This window comes from Rana temporaria, chromosome 8, assembly GCF_905171775.1.
Source record: "Rana temporaria chromosome 8, aRanTem1.1, whole genome shotgun sequence".
NCBI classification, from domain to species: domain Eukaryota; kingdom Metazoa; phylum Chordata; class Amphibia; order Anura; family Ranidae; genus Rana; species Rana temporaria.
In genome coordinates this window covers 190,150,093-190,175,355 of record NC_053496.1, presented here as the reverse complement: position 1 = coordinate 190,175,355, position 25,263 = coordinate 190,150,093, and the positions used below count along the sequence as shown (strand labels likewise).

At 55.2% G+C, this 25,263-nt stretch overlaps 2 protein-coding genes across 2 annotated transcripts; both read right to left on the bottom strand.

Moving 5' to 3' along the window:
* Positions 1-5,161: 5,161 nt before the first annotated feature.
* On the bottom strand, positions 5,162-14,922 carry LOC120909780 (NACHT, LRR and PYD domains-containing protein 1b allele 3-like). Its single transcript, XM_040321510.1, has 6 exons — positions 14,822-14,922; positions 13,249-13,315; positions 10,923-11,192; positions 7,964-9,695; positions 7,780-7,884; positions 5,162-5,548 (listed from the first exon to the last, which is right to left on the bottom strand). Exons 2-6 carry the CDS (start codon positions 13,265-13,267, stop codon positions 5,353-5,355), a joined length of 2,322 nt encoding a protein of 773 aa, XP_040177444.1. The 5' UTR covers positions 13,268-13,315; positions 14,822-14,922; the 3' UTR covers positions 5,162-5,352.
* Positions 14,923-22,320: 7,398 nt separating this feature from the next.
* Positions 22,321-25,014, bottom strand: LOC120910670 (zinc finger protein 420-like). Its single transcript, XM_040322423.1, has one exon. It carries the CDS (start codon positions 25,012-25,014, stop codon positions 22,321-22,323), a length of 2,694 nt encoding a protein of 897 aa, XP_040178357.1.
* Between the last annotated feature and the right edge of the window lie 249 nt (positions 25,015-25,263).

Here is a 25,263-nt window from a genome sequence, read left to right as displayed (position 1 = left end):
ACTGAGGGGACAATGGTTGTATCTCATGTCTTCTCTGTATAGGGACATTATACAGGGACTGAGGTCCTCACTGAGGGGACAATGGTTGTATCTCATGTCTTCTCTGTATAGGGACATTATACAGGGACTGAGGTCCTCACTGAGGGGACAATGGTTGTATCTCATGTCTTCTCTGTATAGGGACATTATACAGGGACTGAGGTCCTCACTGAGGGGACAATGGTTGTATCTCATGTCTTCTCTGTATAGGGACATTATACAGGGACTGAGGTCCTCACTGAGGGGACAATGGTTGTATCTCATGTCTTCTCTGTATAGGGACATTATACAGGGACTGAGGTCCTCACTGAGGGGACAATGGTTGTATCTCATGTCTTCTCTGTATAGGGACATTATACAGGGACTGAGGTCCTCACTGAGGGGACAATGGTTGTATCTCATGTCTTCTCTGTATAGGGACATTATACAGGGACTGAGGTCCTCACTGAGGGGACAATGGTTGTATCTCATGTCTTCTCTGTATAGGGACATTATACAGGGACTGAGGTCCTCACTGAGGGGACAATGGTTGTATCTCATGTCTTCTCTGTATAGGGACATTATACAGGGACTGTGGTCCTCACTGAGGGGACAATGGTTGTATCTCATGTCTTCTCTGTATAGGGACATTATACAGGGACTGAGGTCCTCACTGAGGGGACAATGGTTGTATCTCATGTCTTCTCTGTATAGGGACATTATACAGGGACTGAGGTCCTCACTGAGGGGACAATGGTTGTATCTCATGTCTTCTCTGTATAGGGACATTATACAGGGACTGAGGTCCTCACTGAGGGGACAATGGTTGTATCTCATGTCTTCTCTGTATAGGGACATTATACAGGGACTGAGGTCCTCACTGAGGGGACAATGGTTGTATCTCATGTCTTCTCTGTATAGGGACATTATACAGGGACTGAGGTCCTCACTGAGGGACAATGGTTGTATCTCATGTCTTCTCTGTATAGGGACATTATACAGGGACTGTGGTCCTCACTGAGGGGACAATGGTTGTATCTCATGTCTTCTCTGTATAGGGACATTATACAGGGACTGAGGTCCTCACTGAGGGGACAATGGTTGTATCTCATGTCTTCTCTGTATAGGGACATTATACAGGGACTGAGGTCCTCACTGAGGGGACAATGGTTGTATCTCATGTCTTCTCTGTATAGGGACATTATACAGGGACTGAGGTCCTCACTGAGGGGACAATGGTTGTATCTCATGTCTTCTCTGTATAGGGACATTATACAGGGACTGAGGTCCTCACTGAGGGGACAATGGTTGTATCTCATGTCTTCTCTGTATAGGGACATTATACAGGGACTGAGGTCCTCACTGAGGGGACAATGGTTGTATCTCATGTCTTCTCTGTATAAGGACATTATACAGGGACTGAGGTCCTCACTGAGGGGACAATGGTTGTATCTCATGTCTTCTCTGTATAGGGACATTATACAGGGACTGAGGTCCTCACTGAGGGGACAATGGTTGTATCTCATGTCTTCTCTGTATAGGGACATTATACAGGGACTGAGGTCCTCACTGAGGGGACAATGGTTGTATCTCATGTCTTCTCTGTATAGGGACATTATACAGGGACTGAGGTCCTCACTGAGGGGACAATGGTGGTATCTCATGTCTTCTCTGTATAGGGACATTATACAGGGACTGTGGTCCTCACTGAGGGGACAATGGTTGTATCTCATGTCTTCTCTGTATAGGGACATTATACAGGGACTGAGGTCCTCACTGAGGGGACAATGGTTGTATCTCATGTCTTCTCTGTATAGGGACATTATACAGGGACTGAGGTCCTCACTGAGGGGCCCTGACAATGGTGGTATCTCATGTCTTCTCTGTATAAGGACATTATACAGGGACTGAGGTCCTCACTGAGGGGACAATGGTTGTATCTCATGTCTTCTCTGTATAGGGACATTATACAGGGACTGAGGTCCTCACTGAGGGGACAATGGTTGTATCTCATGTCTTCTCTGTATAGGGACATTATACAGGGACTGAGGTCCTCACTGAGGGGACAATGGTTGTATCTCATGTCTTCTCTGTATAGGGACATTATACAGGGACTGTGGTCCTCACTGAGGGGACAATGGTGGTATCTCATGTCTTCTCTGTATAGGGACATTATACAGGGACTGAGGTCCTCACTGAGGGGACAATGGTTGTATCTCATGTCTTCTCTGTATAGGGACATTATACAGGGACTGAGGTCCTCACTGAGGGGACAATGGTTGTATCTCATGTCTTCTCTGTATAGGGACATTATACAGGGACTGAGGTCCTCACTGAGGGGACAATGGTTGTATCTCATGTCTTCTCTGTATAGGGACATTATACAGGGACTGAGGTCCTCACTGAGGGGACAATGGTTGTATCTCATGTCTTCTCTGTATAGGGACATTATACAGGGACTGAGGTCCTCACTGAGGGGACAATGGTTGTATCTCATGTCTTCTCTGTATAGGGACATTATACAGGGACTGTGGTCCTCACTGAGGGGACAATGGTTGTATCTCATGTCTTCTCTGTATAGGGACATTATACAGGGACTGAGGTCCTCACTGAGGGGACAATGGTTGTATCTCATGTCTTCTCTGTATAGGGACATTATACAGGGACTGAGGTCCTCACTGAGGGGACAATGGTTGTATCTCATGTCTTCTCTGTATAGGGACATTATACAGGGACTGAGGTCCTCACTGAGGGGACAATGGTGGTATCTCATGTCTTCTCTGTATAGGGACATTATACAGGGACTGAGGTCCTCACTGAGGGGACAATGGTTGTATCTCATGTCTTCTCTGTATAGGGACATTATACAGGGACTGAGGTCCTCACTGAGGGGACAATGGTTGTATCTCATGTCTTCTCTGTATAGGGACATTTATACAGGGACTGAGGTCCTCACTGAGGGACAATGGTTGTATCTCATGTCTTCTCTGTATAGGGACATTATACAGGGACTGAGGTCCTCACTGAGGGGACAATGGTTGTATCTCATGTCTTCTCTGTATAAGGACATTATACAGGGACTGAGGTCCTCACTGAGGGGACAATGGTTGTATCTCATGTCTTCTCTGTATAGGGACATTATACAGGGACTGAGGTCCTCACTGAGGGGACAATGGTGGTATCTCATGTCTTCTCTGTATAGGGACATTATACAGGGACTGAGGTCCTCACTGAGGGGACAATGGTTGTATCTCATGTCTCACTGAGGGGACAATGGTTGTATCTCATGTCTTCTCTGTATAAGGACATTATACAGGGACTGAGGTCCTCACTGAGGGGACAATGGTTGTATCTCATGTCTTCTCTGTATAGGGACATTATACAGGGACATTATACAGGGACTGAGGTCCTCACTGAGGGGACAATGGTTGTATCTCATGTCTTCTCTGTATAGGGACATTATACAGGGACTGAGGTCCTCACTGAGGGGACAATGGTTGTATCTCATGTCTTCTCTGTATAGGGACATTATACAGGGACTGAGGTCCTCACTGAGGGGACAATGGTGGTATCTCATGTCTTCTCTGTATAGGGACATTATACAGGGACTGAGGTCCTCACTGAGGGGACAATGGTTGTATCTCATGTCTTCTCTGTATAGGGACATTATACAGGGACTGAGGTCCTCACTGAGGGGACAATGGTTGTATCTCATGTCTTCTCTGTATAGGGACATTATACAGGGACTGAGGTCCTCACTGAGGGGACAATGGTTGTATCTCATGTCTTCTCTGTATAGGGACATTATACAGGGACTGAGGTCCTCACTGAGGGGACAATGGTTGTATCTCATGTCTTCTCTGGTATAGGGACATTATACAGGGACTGAGGTCCTCACTGAGGGGACAATGGTTGTATCTCATGTCTTCTCTGTATAGGGACATTATACAGGGACTGAGGTCCTCACTGAGGGGACAATGGTTGTATCTCATGAGGTCCTCACTGAGGGGACAATGGTTGTATCTCATGTCTTCTCTGGTATAAGGACATTATACAGGGACTGTGGTCCTCACTGAGGGGACAATGGTTGTATCTCATGTCTCCTCTGTATAGGGACATTATACAGGGACTGAGGTCCTCACTGAGGGGACAATGGTTGTATCTCATGTCTCCTCTGTATAGGGACATTATACAGGGACTGTGGTCCTCACTGAGGGGACAATGGTGGTATCTCATGTCTTCTCTGTATAGGGACATTATACAGGGACTGTGGTCCTCACTGAGGGGACAATGGTTGTATCTCATGTCTTCTCTGTATAGGGACATTATACAGGGACTGAGGTCCTCACTGAGGGGACAATGGTTGTATCTCATGTCTTCTCTGTATAGGGACATTATACAGGGACTGAGGTCCTCACTGAGGGGACAATGGTGGTATCTCATGTCTTCTCTGTATAGGGACATTATACAGGGACTGAGGTCCTCACTGAGGGGACAATGGTTGTATCTCATGTCTTCTCTGTATAGGGACATTATACAGGGACTGAGGTCCTCACTGAGGGGACAATGGTTGTATCTCATGTCTTCTCTGTATAGGGACATTATACAGGGACTGAGGTCCTCACTGAGGGGACAATGGTTGTATCTCATGTCTTCTCTGTATAGGGACATTATACAGGGACTGAGGTCCTCACTGAGGGGACAATGGTTGTATCTCATGTCTTCTCTGTATAGGGACATTATACAGGGACTGTGGTCCTCACTGAGGGGACAATGGTGGTATCTCATGTCTTCTCTGTATAGGGACATTATACAGGGACTGAGGTCCTCACTGAGGGGACAATGGTTGTATCTCATGTCTTCTCTGTATAGGGACATTATACAGGGACTGAGGTCCTCACTGAGGGGACAATGGTTGTATCTCATGTCTTCTCTGTATAGGGACATTATACAGGGACTGTGGTCCTCACTGAGGGGACAATGGTGGTATCTCATGTCTTCTCTGTATAGGGACATTATACAGGGACTGAGGTCCTCACTGAGGGGACAATGGTTGTATCTCATGTCTTCTCTGTATAGGGACATTATACAGGGACTGTGGTCCTCACTGAGGGGACAATGGTGGTATCTCATGTCTTCTCTGTATAGGGACATTATACAGGGACTGTGGTCCTCACTGAGGGGACAATGGTTGTATCTCATGTCTTCTCTGTATAGGGACATTATACAGGGACTGAGGTCCTCACTGAGGGGACAATGGTTGTATCTCATGTCTTCTCTGTATAGGGACATTATACAGGGACTGTGGTCCTCACTGATCCATTGGACAAGGCCTCACACACAGACGTACCTCTTGGTGGACACGGTGCATTCCGGAGATTTGAAGACCTGATGGTAGCGTCTCATTTCTTCGTGTTCCTTTTTGGTATTAACTTTAAACATTACATAAAGTATGGAGAGACTGCGGCTTTGCCTGGTGGCGTTGTCAAGGACTTCACAAGTAGAAGTGGGCAAAATACAACCCAACAGGCTGGAGAGAGAGAAGGTGAGGAATTATTACACCGAACAACAGTGATGGATAGAGATAAAGCCTGCCTATCACATGCAGTACATAGGAACCCGACCCAAACCCAACTCTATGTCCAACACACGGCCCATAGGACCCGACCCAACTCTATGCCCAACACACGGCCCATAGGACCTGACCCAACTCTATGTCCAACACACGGCCCATAGGACCCAAACCCAACTCTATGCCCAACACACGGCCCATAGGACCTGACCCAACTCTATGTCCAACACACGGCCCATAGGACCCAAACCCAACTCTATGTCCAACACACGGCCCATAGGACCCGACCCAACTCTATGCCCAACACACGGCCCATAGGACCTGACCCAACTCTATGTCCAACACACGGCCCATAGGACCCGACCCAACTCTATGCCCAACACACGGCCCATAGGACCCGACCCAACTCTATGCCTAACACACGGCCCATAGGACCCGACCCAACTCTATGCCTAACACACGGCCCATAGGACCCGACCCAACTCTATGCCTAACACACGGCCCATAGGACCCAACCCAACCCAACTCTATGCCCAACACACGGCCCATAGGACCCAACCCAACACAACTCTATGCCCAACACACGGACCATAGGACCCAACCCAAACCCAACTCTATGTCCAACCTGACCCGACCTGATCCATTTCTACATCCAATACACAGCCCATAGGACCCAACCCAACCCAACTCTATGCCCAACACACGGCCCATAGGACCCAACCCGACCCCAATCCAATTCTACATCCAACACACACTCCAAAGGACACAACCTAACCCCTATCCATTTCTACATCCAACACACAGTCCATAGGACCCAACCCAACCCAACTCTATGCCCAACACACAGCCCATAGGACCCAACCCGACCCCAATCCAATTCTACATCCAACACACAGCCCATAGGACACAACCCAACCCCCATCCATTTCTACATCCAACACACGGCCCATAAGACACAACCCGACCCCCATCCATTCCTATATCCAACACACAGTCCATAGGACCCAACCCCCATCCAATTCTACATCCAACACACAGCCCATAGGACACAACCCAAATCCAACTCTATGTCCAACCTGACCCGACCTGATCCATTTCTACATCCAATACACAGCCCATAGGACCCAACCCAACCCAACTCTATGCCCAACACACGGCCCATAGGACCCAACCCGACCCCAATCCAATTCTACATCCAACACACGGCCCATAGGACACAACCCGACCCCCATCCATTTCTACATCCAACACACAGTCCATAGGACCCAACCCGACCCCCATCCATTTCTACATCCAACACACGGCCCATAAGACACAACCCGACCCCCATCCATTCCTATATCCAACACACAGTCCATAGGACCCAACCCAACCCCCATCCAATTCTACATCCAACACACAGCCCATAGGACACAACCCAACCCAAACTCAACTCTATGTTCAACACATGGCCCATAGGACCCAACCTGACCCCAATCCATTTCTATATCCAACACACGACCCATAGGACCCAACTCCACCCGATCCATTTCTGCATCCAACACACAGTCCATAGGACCCAACCTAATCCCCATCCAATTCTACATCCAACACACAGCCCATAGGACACAACCCAACCCAAACTCAACTCTATGTTCAACACATGGCCCATAGGACCCAACCTGACCCCAATCCATTTCTATATCCAACACACGACCCATAGGACCCAACTCCACCCCGATCCATTTCTGCATCCAACACACAGCCCATAAGACACAACCCGACCTGATCCCTTTCTATATCCAACACACAGCCCATAGAACACAACACGACCTGATCCATTTCTACATCCAACACACAGCCCATAGGACCCAACCCAACCCAAACTCAACTCTATGTCCAACACACGGCCCATAGGACCCGACCCCGATCCATTTCTATATCCAACACACAGTACTGTACAGGTATGGTGTGAGTTGCCTCCAGTGCAGGTATGGTGGGAGGTGCCTCCAGTACAGGTAGGGTGTGAGGCGCCTCCAGTACAGGTATGGTGTGAGGCGCCTCCAGTACAGGTATGGTGGGAGGGGCCTCCAGTACAGGTATGGTGGGAGGGGCCTCCAGTACAGGTATGGCGGGGGTTATGAAAGGTCTCTTAGGTTAAAGGGGTCCCCTACATATAGGTGATAATGGGAACAAGGACTCCTTCTTACCACAAGTCTTGAATTTTACTGTCCTGCATGACCAGAGATGTAAACATCGAGTTCTTCCAGCTGGAAGTGGAGTTCACGTCATCCGCGAAGCGACAACTCCGGAAGCTGAAATAATAAAACAAGTTCAGAAGGAAAGTGGGTCCCCCAATAACGGAAGGTGAGTCCCGACCCCCTGGACACTTACCAAACCTGGGAACACTTCTTCAGGACGGGAACCAACGCGGACATGTGTTCCTTCTTCAGGACGTACCCGGACAGAGTGACCTTCTTGCCCTCACACGCCTTCAAGCAGAAGGCCAGTTGGTAGACCCAGTTGTCGGCTTTCTGGCACTGCGAGAAGGTCAGATTCACGGCACGGGACGCCACGTACGTCATGAACTCGTCATCCCGCGTCTCGTACAGGAACAAAATGCGCTCCGTATTGAACTCCGTTATATCGCCCCCGAAGAGCCACGAGATCATGGCTGTGGTGCCTTGGAAGGACAGGGCACAGTCGGCGCTGCTGTTGAAGTCTTCGATCTGCGCTTGGTTCAGGAGGCCGAAGAGAAATCTGACGGCGAGGGCCATATGGGGCTGTTTTTCCAGCAGGTCCATTAAGGATCGTCCCTTACAGATCTCCGGCAGGTAAGTACTCTCTCTCACCGCCCTCGTCCCGGATTTGCTGCTCTCGCCCTCCCCGGGCATGGTGTAGTGCAGTGCAGCCAGGAACTCCTGAAAGCTGTGGTGGACGAAGCTGTAGCAGGTGCGCTTCCCGATGTCGCCGTGGAAGAAGACGTTGCTCAGGAAGACGGATTCCACCAGAGACACGGAAAGTTTGTGTCTTTTCAGGTCTTCTTCTTCGAAGAGGACCTTCTGGTTCAGAAGGCCTTCATTGGCCAAGGCGCAGACCTTCTTCAGGCAGTGGACCATGCCGCCGTTCCGGCTGTGGTAGATGATCAAACCCTTCAGGTAGTAGAGGAACATGGAGGTGTTGGTGGTGAAGTTGGAGGGATACTTGGAAAGCTGTTGGTTGGTGACGGTGGAGATGACCCAACACATGAACGGCACGGTGGCGAGACTGAAGAGAACTTCATTCCTCCTGGTGATGTCCACGGCCTTCTCCGACTCTCTGTTGTCGAAGAAAATGTCAAGGTAATGCGCCCGGGCGTCCGCCGTGTACCCGACGATCTCCACAAGCCGGGGCACATCTGGTAGGAACGTCTGCAGCTGTTCCAGTAGAAAGGGTCTGGTGGTGATGATGAAAGAAGCCCCCTTGACGAGTTGCCCCTTCAGAAGGCTCCTCAGGAGGACGTCTTTGTTGGCCTCCTGAAGCGGGTCTTGGCAGATCTCACTCTTCTCCTTCAAACTGCATTTCATTTCTTCGAAGCTGGCGATCACGAAGCCCACCCGTTCCCCGTTGCTCAGGATGTACCTCATGACCTCGGGGCGGAAATTCAACCGGCTGGTCTTGTTGATAAGTCCAACTAAGCTGAGATTGCCGGTGATTTGGGTGAAATCCTTGTAACTGAGATAGAACAGGAAGTCGAATTTCCCTCCGTAGAGGTTGTTGGTGGCCCAGTCCAAGATGATCTTGCGGCCGGTCAGAGATTTCCCGATGCCGGCGGCTCCGTGTATGATCACGGTCTTTGGAACGCCGCCGGTGTCCGACGGGTTGAAGAACTCCTCGATGGAGGTCGGAGAATACTCCTCGGAAGACCTGTCAATCAATATTTGAGCTTGCTCCTCCCCCGAGGAACTCAACTCCCGCTTCTTCTCCTCTTCCCCCCGAAACTTCAGCAAGAGCACCAGCGGGGTGTACCTCCTCCTCAGGGGGGTGCTCTCCCCCAGGCGGGCGTTCCGGTCCTTTATTAACTCAAAATGGTATTTGATGTTCTCCTTGTGGGTCTTCATGCACTTTTCAAATTCTTCATCCGTTACTGATTGGAAATGAAGAAAAAACAATATTTTGAATATTTCAAAGTCAATTAAAGACAAATATCAATATCCCCCCTCCCCCCCTTACCAGTTTTTCTCTGGCTTACCGTTTTTCCTGATGTTTCCCACAGCTGGTCACAGAGGTGAAGAGAGACCAGTACGTCTTTGATCACCTCTATGACCTAGGAGGACCAGAGGGATATCATGACATCACTTCCGGTCTAAAGCAGGAAGTAAACTATTTTTTTTTTTTTTTAAGCATCAGATCAATGTTTATTTTTTATTTCTTTATCTTTGGCTTTCAAGGGTAGAGGTGAGATTCAGGGTCCTATAGACCCCCAGATCTCTCCATAAAGAGGACCTGTGAGCACTTCTATCACATTCCTTGCAATAGGAATAAAAGTGTTCCAAATAACAAAAATAAAATAAAAGGGTTGGGGTTGTGGGGGTTGGCCCATGGTTGGGGGTTGGCCCATGGTGAGGGTTGTGGGGGTTGGCCCATGTTTAGGGTTTGACCCATCCTCCATTGGCTGCCATCAAGGTCTCCACTGATGGTCCTCTACATTTGAGCCCAACCAGTGTTCCAAAATCTAGAGGAGCTTTCCTGTGAAGGCCGTAACAGAGGATGGGGAACGGAAGGTGGAGGATGGGGGAAGGAGGACAGAGAGAATGGAGGATGGGGGGTGGGGGACAGAGAGGATGGAGGGCGGAGGATGAGGGACGGAGGGCGCAGGATGGGGGACAGAGAGGATGGAGGGCGGGGGACAGAGGGCAGAGAATAGGGGACGGAGGACAGAGAGGATGGAGGGCTGAGGGCAGAGGACGGAGGGCAGAGGACGGAGGGCGGATGACGGGGGGCGGAGGACGGAGGGCAGAGGACGGGGGGCAGAGGACGGGGGACGGAGGACAGAGAGGATGGAAGGCGGAGGCAGAGGGCGGAGGACAGAGGATGGGGGGCGGAGGACAGAGGATGGGGGACGTAGGGCGGAGGACGAAGGACGGGGGCGGGTGACGGGGGGGCGGAAGACGGCCTCCAAATGACGTGCCGATACTTTCCTACTCAGGTCTTCTTATATCGACCTTTACAGGAAAGCTCCTCTGGAATGAAGAGACCACCAGAGGAGGTTCTGATGGCAGCCAATGGGGGTGGAGTTTATATTGATGTTGGACAGACCTTTGGCCATGTAGTCCTCTGAGCAGGAAGGTACTAAGCATGCAGGTAGGTGTACCTTGATCCATGGTCTTCTCCATAACAGAGACGGTGGCCGGGTAGTTCCTCTTCAGGGCCTGGTAGAGTTTGTCCTTCTGGGAATTGGTCCAATGGTGGATGACGGAGAAGAGTTTGCTCATCCTATCCTGGCTGCTTTTTCTGGTGGTCACGGCCTCATAGTCCTCCGAGACGAGAAGCTTGTCCTGCAGGAGCTGTGATAGGACCACGTCTACGTTGTCTATACGGCGGATCAGTTCCTCCTTGTGCTGGTCCACAAAGTGTTTCCGGCCTTCAGGGGGCAAGAAAAGGGGCGACATCAGAAAGGGCAAATCCTTCCTCACACCCAACCCCCACCACACCCCTAACGTGACCCCACCCCCACCACACCCCTAACGTGACCCAACCCCCACCACACCCCTAACGTGACCCAACCCCCACCACACCCCTAACGTGACCCCAACTTCTTATCTCAAACATGGGCCAACCCTCAACCCAAACATGGGCCAATCCCAACTCTGAACACAAGACAACCCCCAACCTTGAACATGGGCCAACCCCCAACCTTGAACATGGGCCAACCCCCAACCCTGAACATGAGCCAACCCCCAACCTTGAACATGGGCCAACCCTGAACATGGGCCAACCCCCAACCTTGAACATGGGCCAACCCCCAACCCTGAACATGGGCCAACCCCCAACCTTGAACATGGGCCAACCCCCAACCTTGAACATGGGCCAACCCCCAACCCTGAACATGGGCCAACCCCCAACCTTGAACATGGGCCAACCCCCAACCCTGAACATGGGCCAACCCCCAACCTTGAACATGGGCCAACCCTCAACCCAAACATGGGACAACCCTCAACCTTGAACATGGGCCAACCCTTAACCCTGAACATGGGCCAACCCCCAACCCTGAACAAGGGCCAACCCAGAACATGGGCCAACCCCCAACACCGAACATGGGCCAACCCCCAACACAGAACATGGGCCAACCCCCAACCCTGAACATGGGCCAACCCCCAACCCTGAACAAGGGCCAACCCCCAACCCAGAACATGGGCCAACCCCCAACCCAGAACATGGGCCAACCCCCAACCCAGAACATGGGCCAACCCTGAACAAGGGCCAACCCCCAACCTTGAACATGGGCCAACCCCCAACCCTGAACATGGGCCAACCCCCAACCTTGAACATAAGCCAACCCCCAACCCTGAACATGGGCCAACCCCCAACCTTGAACATGGGCCAACCCTCAACCCAAACATGGGACAACCCTCAACCTTGAACATGGGCCAACCCTTAACCCTGAACAAGGGCCAACCCAGAACATGGGCCAACCCCCAACACCAAACATGGGCCAACCCCCAACACCGAACATGGGCCAACCCCCAACCCTGAACATGGGCCAACCCCCAACCCTGAACAAGGGCCAACCCCCAACCCAGAACATGGGCCAACCCCCAACCCAGAACATGGGCCAACCCCCAACCCAGAACATGGGCCAACCCCCAACACCGAACATGGGCCAACCCCCAACCCAGAACATGGGCCAACCCCCAACCTTGAACATGGGCCAACCCCCAACCCTGAACATGGGCCAACCCCCAACCCTGAACATGGGCCAACCCCCAACCTTGAACATAAGCCAACCCCCAACCCTGAACATGGGCCAACCCCCAACCTTGAACATGGGCCAACCCTCAACCCAAACATGGGACAACCCTCAACCTTGAACATGGGCCAACCCTTAACCCTGAACAAGGGCCAACCCAGAACATGGGCCAACCCCCAACACCGAACATGGGCCAACCCCCAACACAGAACATGGGCCAACCCCCAACACCGAACATGGGCCAACCCCCAACCCTGAACATGGGCCAACCCCCAACCCTGAACAAGGGCCAACCCCCAACCCAGAACATGGGCCAACCCCCAACCCAGAACATGGGCCAACCCCCAACCCAGAACATGGGCCAACCCCCAACACCGAACATGGGCCAACCCCCAACCCAGAACATGGGCCAACCCCCAACCCTGAACAAGGGCCAACCCCCAACCTTGAACATGGGCCAACCCCCAACCCTGAACAAGGGCCAACCCCCAACCTTGAACATGGACCAACCCCAACCCAGAACAAGGGCCAACCCCAACCAGGAATTCTTGTTGGGGGAAGAAGACAATAAAGAGAACCTGTCCCTTAGGCTATGCAACTGTCAGGTCCAGGGTAAGTCTTTATATCCCATCCCCCCATTCTTTCCCCTAACGTACCCCACTTCTCCTCAAGGGTCCCCCATATTAAAGGACCCCTCATCCCGGAGTGACGCATTCAGAGTTGTGTTTACCTGAGGAGGGAGTGGCCATCACTGGGGGTCACCGGAAGAGTGGGGTCACCTGTGAGGTCGGGGTTACCTGTGGAAACAGCAGAAGAGATAATGTCTGGACACCCCAAATCTGAGAAGACACGGGGGGCGGCCCTAAAATATAAAACATAGCTCCTCCCCCAAAGTATAGAACATAAGCCCCTCCCCCAAAATATAGAACCCTTGGAACTCATCTGCGATTAAACATTTCTCTGAGGGTCCCGAAAACGTAATTTCACCTCAAGAAGGGGGTGTGGTCATCATTGGCGACAATACAGTATGGGGGTGTGGTCAGGGGATGGGGGTTTGGCCATCATTGGTGACAGTGCAGTCAGGGGGTGTGGTATGGGCATGGGGTGTGGTCCGAGGATGGGGGTGTGGTCTGGGGGGTGTAGGGTGGGGGTGTGGTCTGGGGATGGGGGCGTGGTCATTATTGGTGACAGTGCAGTCTCTGGGGTGTGGTCTGGGGATGGGGGCGTGGTCATCATTGGCGACAGTGAGGTCTGGGGGTGTGGTACGGGGGATGTAGGGTGGGGGTGTGGTCCGAGGATGGGGGTGTGGTCTGGGGATGTAGGGTGGGGGGTGTGGTCTGGGGATGGGGGCGTGGTCATCATTTGTGACAGTGCAGTCTGGGGGTGTGGTCTGGGGGGTGGGGGCGTGGTCATCATTGGCGACAGTGAGGTCTGGGGGTGTGGTCTGGGGGATGTAGGGTGGGGGTGTGGTCCGAGGATGGGGGTGTGGTCTGGGGGATGTAGGGTGGGGGTGTGGTCCGAGGATGGGGGTGTGGTCTGGGGATGTAGGGTGGGGGGTGTGGTCTGGGGATGGGGGCGTGGTCATCATTGGTGACAGTGCAGTCTGGGGGTGTGGTCTGGGGGGTGGGGGTGTGGTCTGGGGATGGGGGCGTGGTCATCATTGGCGACAGTGAGGGCTGGGGGTGTGGTACGGGGGATGTAGGGTGGGGGGTGTGGTCTGGGGATGGGGGCGTGGTCATCATTGGTGACAGTGCAGTCTGGGGGTGTGGTCTGGGCATGGGGTGTGGTACGGGGGGATGTAGGGTGGAGGTGTGGTCTGAGGATGGGGGCGTGGTCATCATTGGTGACAGTGGTCATGGGGGTGTGGTCTGGGGGGTGGGGGTGTGGTCTGGGGGGTGGGGGTGTGGTCTGGGGAAGGGGTGTGGTCTGGGGGGTGTGGTCCGGGGATGTGGGTGTGGTCTGGGGAAGGGGTGTGGTCTGGGGGGTGTGGTCCGGGGATGTGGGTGTGGTCTGGGGAAGGGGTGTGGTCCGGGGATTGGTCTGGGGGTGTGGTCTGGGGATGGAGGTGTGGTCTGGGGAAGGGGTGTGGTCCGGGGATTGGTCTGGGGGTGTGGTCCGGGGGTGTGGTCTGAGGATGTGGGTGGGGTTAAGGGAAGTTTTGAAGAGAAGGGGGAGAAGGGGGGCGGCGCTCCCCCTCAGTCAGTCACGTGATGTCCTCTGGCCTCCTCTCAGCCCCCCCCATGTAGTGTGTGGGGGGAGGGGAGGGGGGGTCTCGGTGACGTCACGTCTGGCCGCTCTCTTACCTCACGGAGCCCCTCTTCCCACCAGCGGCGATATCCAAGAGAAGCGGCACACCCCGCCCCTGATTGGGCAATCCCGCTTCCGCAATCGTAACTCCACCAATCACAGGCCGCCATGAGGGGGGGGCGGGGTTTTCTTCTTCCTGAATGCGCTTTTCCGATAACTCGGTTCGGAAATTCGGGGGACACGCCCCCGGGGAGGAGACAAGTCCGCCATTTTACTGGAGACCGGAAACCATAGAGATATAATGGGGAGAGCTCCGGGAGAGGCGCCCTCTAGTGTCCGGTCCCGAAACCGTTTGTAAAATCCATAAATGTCCCTTACGGACACACAAACCCCGGAGCCTCCCACACAGGTGTCCCCACTGGAAGATTCCCCTCCATCCCTGTCCTGGTGACACCCGCATTGTACAGACTCCGCCCACCATATATATATATAATATCTGTGATCTCTCCTTCTATAGAGGAAAGTTCTGTCAGGTTTGGTGAATGATCCTCAGGGGTGTGTCTATTGCCCAGACTGCCCCATTCCCAATCTTCAGGGGTGTGTCTGTTCCCCAGAATGATCCTCAGGGGTGTGTCTGTTCCCCAGAATGATCCTCAGGGGTGTGTCTGTTCCCCCAGACTGATCCTCAGGGGTGTGTCTGTTCCCCAGAATGATCATCAGAGGTGTGTCTGTTCCCCAGAATGATCCTCAGGGGTGTGTCTGTTCCCCAGAATGATCCTCAGGGGTGTGTCTGTTCCCCAGAATGATCCTCAGGGGTGTGTCTGTTCCCCATGCTGATCCTCAGGGGTGTGTCTGTTCCCCATGCTGATCCTCAGGGGTGTGTCTGTTCCCCATGCTGATCCTCAGGGGTGTGTCTGTTCCCCATGCTGATCCTCAGGGGTGTGTATGATCCTCAGGGGTGTGTCTATTCCCCATGCTGATCCTCAGGGGTGTGTCTGTTCCCCAGAATGATCCTCAGGGGTGTGTCTGTTCCCCAGAATGATCCTCAGGGGTGTGTCTGTTCCCCAGAATGATCCTCAGGGGTGTGTCTGTTCCCCAGAATGATCCTCAGGGGTGTGTCTGTTCCCCAGAATGATCCTCAGGGGTGTGTCTGTTCCCCATGCTGATCCTCAGGGGTGTGTATGATCCTCAGGGGTGTGTCTATTCCCCATGCTGATCCTCAGGGGTGTGTCTGTTCCACAGAATGATCCTCAGGGGTGTGTCTGTTCCCCCAGACTACTACTCAGGGGTGTGTCTGTTCCCCATGCTGATCCTCAGGGGTGTGTCTGTTCCCCATGCTGATCCTCAGGGGTGTGTCTGTTCCCCATGCTGATCCCCAGGGGTGTGTCTGTTCCCCCATGCTGATCCTCAGGGGTGTGTCTATTCCCCAGACTACTCCTCAGGGGTGTGTCTGTTCCCCATGCTGATCCTCAGGGGTGTGTCTGTTCCCCATGCTGATCCTCAGGGGTGTGTCTGTTCCCCAGAATGATCCTCAGGGGTGTGTCTGTTCCCCCAGACTGATCCTCAGGGGTGTGTCTGTTCCCAGAATGATCATCAGAGGTGTGTCTGTTCCCCAGAATGATCCTCAGGGGTGTGTCTGTTCCCCAGAATGATCCTCAGGGGTGTGTCTGTTCCCCAGAATGATCCTCAGGGGTGTGTCTGTTCCCCAGAATGATCCTCAGGGGTGTGTATGATCCTCAGGGGTGTGTCTATTCCCCATGCTGATCCTCAGGGGTGTGTCTGTTCCACAGAATGATCCTCAGGGGTGTGTCTGTTCCCCCAGACTACTACTCAGGGGTGTGTCTGTTCCCCATGCTGATCCTCAGGGGTGTGTCTGTTCCCCATGCTGATCCTCAGGGGTGTGTCTGTTCCCCATGCTGATCCTCAGGGGTGTGTCTGTTCCCCATGCTGATCCCCAGGGGTGTGTCTGTTCCCCCATGCTGATCCTTAGGGGTGTGTCTATTCCCCAGACTACTCCTCAGGGGTGTGTCTGTTCCCCATGCTTATCCTCAGGGGTGTGTCTGTTCCCCATGCTTATCCTCAGGGGTGTGTCTGTTCCCCAGAATGATCCTCGGGGGTGTGTCTGTTCCCCAGAATGATCCTCAGGGGTGTGTCTGTTCCCCAGAATGATCCTCAGGGGTGTGTCTGTTCCCCCAGACTGATCCTCAGGGGTGTGTCTGTTCCCCAGAATGATCATCAGAGGTGTGTCTGTTCCCCAGAATGATCCTCAGGGGTGTGTCTGTTCCCCAGAATGATCCTCAGGGGTGTGTCTGTTCCCCAGAATGATCCTCAGGGGTGTGTCTGTTCCCCATGCTGATCCTCAGGGGTGTGTCTGTTCCCCATGCTGATCCTCAGGGGTGTGTCTGTTCCCCATGCTGATCCTCAGGGGTGTGTCTGTTCCCCATGCTGATCCTCAGGGGTGTGTATGATCCTCAGGGGTGTGTCTATTCCCCATGCTGATCCTCAGGGGTGTGTCTGTTCCCCAGAATGATCCTCAGGGGTGTGTCTGTTCCCCAGAATGATCCTCAGGGGTGTGTCTGTTCCCCAGGATGATCCTCAGGGGTGTGTCTGTTCCCCAGAATGATCCTCAGGGGTGTGTCTGTTCCCCAGAATGATCCTCAGGGGTGTGTCTGTTCCCCATGCTGATCCTCAGGGGTGTGTATGATCCTCAGGGGTGTGTCTATTCCCCATGCTGATCCTCAGGGGTGTGTCTGTTCCACAGAATGATCCTCAGGGGTGTGTCTGTTCCCCCAGACTACTACTCAGGGGTGTGTCTGTTCCCCATGCTGATCCTCAGGGGTGTGTCTGTTCCCCATGCTGATCCTCAGGGGTGTGTCTGTTCCCCATGCTGATCCCCAGGGGTGTGTCTGTTCCCCCATGCTGATCCTCAGGGGTGTGTCTATTCCCCAGACTACTCCTCAGGGGTGTGTCTGTTCCCCATGCTGATCCTCAGGGGTGTGTCTGTTCCCCATGCTGATCCTCAGGGGTGTGTCTGTTCCCCAGAATGATCCTCAGGGGTGTGTCTGTTCCCCCAGACTGATCCTCAGGGGTGTGTCTGTTCCCCAGAATGATCATCAGAGGTGTGTCTGTTCCCCAGAATGATCCTCAGGGGTGTGTCTGTTCCCCAGAATGATCCTCAGGGGTGTGTCTGTTCCCCAGAATGATCCTCAGGGGTGTGTCTGTTCCCCAGAATGATCCTCAGGGGTGTGTATGATCCTCAGGGGTGTGTCTATTCCCCATGCTGATCCTCAGGGGTGTGTCTGTTCCACAGAATGATCCTCAGGGGTGTGTCTGTTCCCCCAGACTACTACTCAGGGGTGTGTCTGTTCCCCATGCTGATCCTCAGGGGTGTGTCTGTTCCCCATGCTGATCCTCAGGGGTGTGTCTGTTCCCCATGCTGATCCTCAGGGGTGTGTCTGTTCCCCATGCTGATCCCCAGGGGTGTGTCTGTTCCCCCATGCTGATCCTTAGGGGTGTGTCTATTCCCCAGACTACTCCTCAGGGGTGTGTCTGTTCCCCATGCTTATCCTCAGGGGTGTGTCTGTTCCCCATGCTTATCCTCAGGGGTGTGTCTGTTCCCCAGAATGATCCTCGGGGGTGTGTCTGTTCCCCAGAATGATCTTCAGGGGTGAGCAGATTGTGAGATGTGTCCGTCGGATGGATTTGGATGAAGTCTCCCTCTAGTGGTGATCTCCCCCCCACCCCCGCGCTTTGGGTTGGTCCTTCTTTCTGTGCCCCCCCTGTCACCAGGGGGAGGGGGAGGCGATAGAACGTCGGGGGGGGGGGACCGATCAATCACAACGCTCCTTCATTGTCATAGAAAACAATGCGGTGCAGCAAATCCTCCCCCCTGATCTGAGAACCAATCATTTCCAATGTGTCCTCTTCACAACGCCGCGCATGCGTGGCACCGGACGTCACAATGAGTGTCAGCGAAGGGCAAAAACCTCCCCGCAGGATGTGGAAACCTTACAAGACGATCCGAACAAATCAATGGGGGAGGGGCGGCCACACGGCTCAATGATAATAAAACGATGTTCTATAAAAACTTTATGCAAAATGTACAAAACCGACGCTTCCTTCAATGGCGTGCGATTCGTCTGCGTTTTATCTCAGCATCGCCGTGTGCATGGGACGCACGGGGAACACGTCTGTTGCCGCTCACTGCCAGAATTACCGGGCGCTGCCTTCTCTTCTGTGGTCCCCCCCACAGGCGATGTCGGCTCCTCCTCTTCAGGAAGCCGTGTGCTATGGGGGAGGGGGGGGGTCGTCGCCCATTTGGGTTCTGCGTCACATGGGGGGGGGGAGGGGCAATCCCAGTACAGGATTTTATATCGGTACTTACTAATCAATAGATCAATACACAGTACCTGACAAAAGTAAGTACACCCCTCCCATCACTGTCCCCAAGCCACTCCCATCACTCTCCCTGAGCCACCCCCATCACTGTCCCCGAGCCACTCCCATCACTGTCCCTGAGCCACCCCCATCACTCTCCCTGAGCCGCCCCCCATCACTCTCCCTGAGCCGCCCCCCATCACTCTCCCTGAGCCACCCCCATCACTCTCCCTGAGCCGCCCCCATCACTGTCCCTGAGCCACCCCCATCACTCTCCCTGAGCCGCCCCCCATCACTCTCCCTGAGCCGCCCCCATCACTGTCCCTGAGCCGCCCCCATCACTGTCCCTGAGCCACCCCCCATCACTCTCCCTGAGCCGCCCCCCATCACTCTCCCTGAGCCGCCCCCATCACTGTCCCTGAGCCACCCCCATCACTGTCCCCGAGCCGCCCCCCATCACTCTCCCTGAGCCACCCCCATCACTGTCCCCGAGCCACCCCCCATCACTGTCCCTGAGCCGCCCCCCATCACTCTCCCTGAGCCGCCCCCATCACTGTCCCTGAGCCACCCCCATCACTCTCCCTGAGCCACCCCCATCACTCTCCCTGAGCCGCCCCCATCACTGTCCCTGAGCCACCCCCCATCACTCTCCCTGAGCCGCCCCCCATCACTCTCCCTGAGCCGCCCCCCATCACTCTCCCTGAGCCGCCCCCATCACTGTCCCTGAGCCACCCCCCATCACTCTCCCTGAGCCGCCCCCCATCACTCTCCCTGAGCCGCCCCCATCACTCTCCCTGAGCCACCCCCATCACTGTCCCCGAGCCACCCCCCATCACTGTCCCTGAGCCGCCCCCCATCACTCTCCCTGAGCCGCCCCCATCACTGTCCCTGAGCCACCCCCATCACTCTCCCTGAGCCGCCCCCCATCACTCTCCCTGAGCCGCCCCCATCACTGTCCCTGAGCCACCCCCATCACTCTCCCTGAGCCGCCCCCCATCACTGTCCCTGAGCCACCCCCCATCACTCTCCCTGAGCCGCCCCCCATCACTCTCCCTGAGCCGCCCCCATCACTGTCCCTGAGCCACCCCCCATCACTCTCCCTGAGCCGCCCCCCATCACTGTCCCTGAGCCACCCCCCATCACTCTCCCTGAGCCGCCCCCCATCACTGTCCCTGAGCCGCCCCCCATCACTCTCCCTGAGCCGCCCCCATCACTGTCCCTGAGCCACCCCCATCACTGTCCCTGAGCCACCCCCATCACTGTCCCTGAGCCACCCCCCATCACTCTCCCTGAGCCGCCCCCCATCACTCTCCCTGAGCCGCCCCCATCACTGTCCCTGAGCCGCCCCCCATCACTCTCCCTGAGCCGCCCCCATCACTGTCCCTGAGCCACCCCCATCACTCTCCCTGAGCCACCCCCCATCACTGTCCCTGAGCCACCCCCCCATCACTCTCCCTGAGCCGCCCCCCATCACTCTCCCTGAGCCGCCCCCATCACTGTCCCTGAGCCACCCCCCATCACTCTCCCTGAGCCGCCCCCCATCACTCTCCCTGAGCCGCCCCCATCACTGTCCCTGAGCCACCCCCCATCACTCTCCCTGAGCCGCCCCCATCACTGTCCCTGAGCCGCCCCCCATCACTCTCCCTGAGCCGCCCCCATCACTGTCCCTGAGCCGCCCCCATCACTGTCCCTGAGCCACCCCCCATCACTCTCCCTGAGCCGCCCCCATCACTGTCCCTGAGCCGCCCCCCATCACTCTCCCTGAGCCGCCCCCATCACTGTCCCTGAGCCGCCCCCATCACTGTCCCCGAGCCACCCCATCACTCTCCCTGAGCCACCCCCATCACTGTCCCCGAGCCACCCCATCACTCTCCCTGAGCCACCCCCATCACTGTCCCCGAGCCACCCCATCACTCTCCCTGAGCCACCCCCATCACTGTCCCCGAGCCACCCCATCACTCTCCCTGAGCCACCCCCATCACTGTCCCCGAGCCACCCCATCACTCTCCCTGAGCCGCCCCCATCACTGTCCCCGAGCCGCCCCCCATCACTCTCCCTGAGCCACCCCCATCACTCTCCCTGAGCCGCCCCCATCACTCTCCCTGAGCCACTCCCATCACTGTCCCCGAGCCACTCCCATCACTGTCCCTGAGCCGCCCCCATCACTGTCCCTGAGCCGCCCCCCATCACTGTCCCTGAGCCGCCCCCATCACTGTCCCTGAGCCGCCCCACATCACTGTCCCCAAGCCACTCCCATCACTGTCCCCGAGCCACTCCCATCACTCTCCCTGAGCCACTCCCATCACTGTCCCCGAGCCACTCCCATCACTGTCCCTGAGCCACTCCCATCACTGTCCCTGAGCCACTCCCATCACTGTCCCCGAGCCACCCCATCACTCTCCTTGAGCCACCCCCCATCACTCTCCCTGAGCCGCCCCCCATCACTCTCCCTGAGCCGCCCCCCATCACTCTCCCTGAGCCGCCCCCATCACTGTCCCCGAGCCACTCCCATCACTGTCCCTGAGCCACTCCCATCACTGTCCCTGAGCCACCCCCATCACTCTCCCCGAGCCACCCCATCACTCTCCTTGAGCCGCCCCCATTACTGTCCCCGAATCACCCCCATCACTGTCCCCGAGCCACCCCATCACTGTCCCCGAGCCACTCCCATCACTCTCCCCGAGCCACTCCCATCACTCTCCCTGAGCCACTCCCATCACTCTCCCTGAGCCACTCCCATCACTCTCCCCGAGTCGCCCCCATCACTCTCCCTGAGCCGCCCCCCATTACTGTCCCCGAGCCACTCCCCACCATTGTCCCCCCAAAGCATTACAAAAATAAAATATCTTCTGCTTATTGAAAGTTATTATTATTTTTATTTTATTTCTCAAAAATAGTAAATGAAAAAAATAAATAAACAATTCCTTCTACTGGTGGGAAACCTCGGGGGTGGGGTGCTTCCGCCTATGTGAGGTAAGCTGTGAACTCTGGCGGAAGCCCCGCCCACACTGGGCGCAGCCATACGGTTTGTGGTCGCCGTGTCTCCGGCGATGTTTGGTCAGACTGTCCCGCAGGGCGAAGCTTTCTCCGCACTCGGGACACAAGTACGGCCTTTCTCCAGTGTGACTTCTCCGGTGTTGGGTTAGGGAGCTCGGCTGAGTGAAACATTTCCCGCACTCTAGACAGGAATACGGCTTGACCCCGGTGTGGGTGCGTTGGTGGAAGTCCAGACTGGCGCGCTGAGTGAAGCCCCGCCCACACTGGCACAGCCGTACGGTTTGTGGTCGCCGTGTCTCCGGCGATGTTTGGTCAGACTCTCCCGCAGGGCGAAGCTTTCTCCGCACTCGGGACACAAGTACGGCCTTTCTCCGGTGTGACTTCTCCGGTGTTGGGTTAGGGAGCTCGGCTGAGTGAAACATTTCCCGCACTCTGGACAGGAATACGGCTTGACCCCGGTGTGGGTGCGTTGGTGGAAGTCCAGACTGACGCGCTGACTGAAGCTCCGCCCACATTCCGTACACGGCTTCTCTCCGGTGTGACTTCTCCGGTGTTGGGTTAGGGAGCTCGGCTGAGTGAAACATTTCCCGCACTCTGGACAGGAATACGGATTGACCCCGGTGTGGGTGCGTTGGTGGAAGACCAGACTGGCGCGCTGAGTGAAGCCCCGCCCACACTCGGCGCAGCCATACGGTTTGTGGTCGCCGTGTCTCCGGCGATGTTTGGTCAGACTGTCCCACAGGGCGAAGCTTTCCCCGCACTCGGGACACAAGTACGGCCTTTCTCCGGTGTGACTTCTCCGGTGTTGGGTTAGGGAGCTCGGCTGAGTGAAACATTTCCCGCACTCTGGACAGGAATACGGCTTGACCCCGGTGTGGGGGCGTTGGTGGAAGACCAGACTGGCGCGCTGAGTGAAGCTCCGCCCACATTCCGTACACGTAAATGGCTTCTCTCCGGTGTGACTTCTCCGGTGTTGGGTTAGGGAGCTCGGCTGAGTGAAACATTTCCCGCACTCTGGACAGGAATACGGCTTGACCCCGGTGTGGGTGCGTTGGTGGAAGTCCAGACTGACGCGCTGACTGAAGCTCCGCCCACATTCCGTACACGGCTTCTCTCCGGTGTGACTTCTCCGGTGTTGGGTTAGGGAGCTCGGCTGAGTGAAACATTTCCCGCACTCTGGACAGGAATACGGATTGACCCCGGTGTGGGTGCGTTGGTGGAAGACCAGACTGGCGCGCTGAGTGAAGCCCCGCCCACACTCGGCGCAGCCATACGGTTTGTGGTCGCCGTGTCTCCGGCGATGTTTGGTCAGACTGTCCCACAGGGCGAAGCTTTCCCCGCACTCGGGACACAAGTACGGCCTTTCTCCGGTGTGACTTCTCCGGTGTTGGGTTAGGGAGCTCGGCTGAGTGAAACATTTCCCGCACTCTGGACAGGAATACGGCTTGACCCCGGTGTGGGGGCGTTGGTGGAAGACCAGACTGGCGCGCTGAGTGAAGCTCCGCCCACATTCCGTACACGTAAATGGCTTCTCTCCGGTGTGACTTCTCCGGTGTTGGGTTAGGGAGCTCGGCTGAGTGAAACATTTCCCGCACTCTGGACAGGAATACGGCTTGACCCCGGTGTGGGTGCGTTGGTGGAAGTCCAGACTGACGCGCTGACTGAAGCTCCGCCCACATTCCGTACACGGCTTCTCTCCGGTGTGACTTCTCCGGTGTTGGGTTAGGGAGCTCGGCTGAGTGAAACATTTCCCGCACTCTGGACAGGAATACGGCTTGACCCCGGTGTGGGTGCGTTGGTGGAAGTCCAGACTGACGCGCTGAGTGAAGCTCCGCCCACATTCCGTACACGGCTTCTCTCCGGTGTGACTTCTCCGGTGTTGGGTTAGGGAGCTCGGCTGAGTGAAGCATTTCCCGCACTCTGGACAGGAATACGGCTTGACCCCGGTGTGAGTGCGTTGGTGGAAGTCCAGACTGGCGCGCTGAACGAAGCTCCGCCCACTTTCCGTACACGTAAATGGCTTCTCTCCGGTGTGAAGTCTCCGGTGGGCGGACAGGCTAGCGCTTTGGCTGAACCGCTGGCCACATTGGCTGCATTGGTAGGGTTGGTGTCCGGTGTGGGTCCTCTCGTGCACGCCGAGGGACGACTGCGAGGGGAAGTCCTTCCCACACGTGGCGCACAGGAACCGCTTCCCCTCCACGTGAATCCTTCGGTGGTATTTCAGCCGATGGGAATTCTTGAATCTTCTTCCACATTCCGGACAGGTGAAGGGTCTCAGGCACGCCGGACTGGTCTGGTGGCCGGCAAAGCTTTCCTTGTCGGTGAAGTTTTGGCCACACGAGGGACATGAATAGGGATTCCTCGCGGTGTGGACCTTCTGGTGGGCGTCCAGGTAGCTTTTACGGTAAAACCATTTCCCACATTCTCCACAGATATGACCCCCCGTCTTGGCCAGAGATGGAGGAATAGGACGGTCCCCCGTCTCTGGTTGCCGATCTTTGGTTGGTCGGACCCCATCGGGTTGGTTGTTCTCTGCCGGTTGCAGGAGAAGACTAGACAGTCTGCGAGCCATTGCAGGAGGAACATCTGAAAACCAGACTTGGTCTGATAAAGATTGGACTTCTCTGAGAGTTCCTTCCATGGGCTCTCCATCGGTACTGGAGGCGGGGCCATCATCATCGAGCCGCTTCCCTAGAGAGCCAGTAATCGTTCTTCCTTCATCTACAATCGATCGCCCATGACTATTCCATCGTGTGTATGTGTGGTCATGGGGCATGAATGGGGCATCGGTCTGATAATCCCGAGACTCGTCTTTTATAAGACAAACGATTATCTCCTCACCTGTGTTGGGTTCCTCTTTACCCCCAGGAGACATCCTGTCCAGAGGAGAGGGGCCCCTCCGTCATATGAATGGATGGAGACCCCAGATGGGAAGGGGGTTCCTGCTTAATGTGGGTGATCGTTCCTCCTTCCCATGTGATGGGTTCCTCCTTAATGTGATGTGACCTCCCAGAATCCTCCTCACCTCTCCGGTCAGGTCTGTGTATTATTAATAGAGATAAGAGTGATGTCATGTGACCTCCCAGAATCCTCCTCACCTCTCCGGTCAGGTCTGTATTATTAA

What these genes read in the sequence shown, in the direction of transcription:
- LOC120909780 (XM_040321510.1), bottom strand. An exon ending in GGAGAAGACCATGGATCAAG is followed by an intron (nt 9,696 to 10,922) that starts GTACACCTACCT and finishes ATTTCCAATCAG; the next exon opens with TAACGGATGAAGAATTTGAA. An exon ending in AAGAAGTGTTCCCAGGTTTG is followed by an intron (nt 7,885 to 7,963) that starts GTAAGTGTCCAG and finishes TTATTATTTCAG; the next exon opens with CTTCCGGAGTTGTCGCTTCG.
- LOC120910670 (XM_040322423.1), bottom strand. Translation starts at nt 25,014, where the DNA reads ATGTCTCCTGGGGGTAAAGAGGAACCCAACACAGGTGAGGAGATAATC.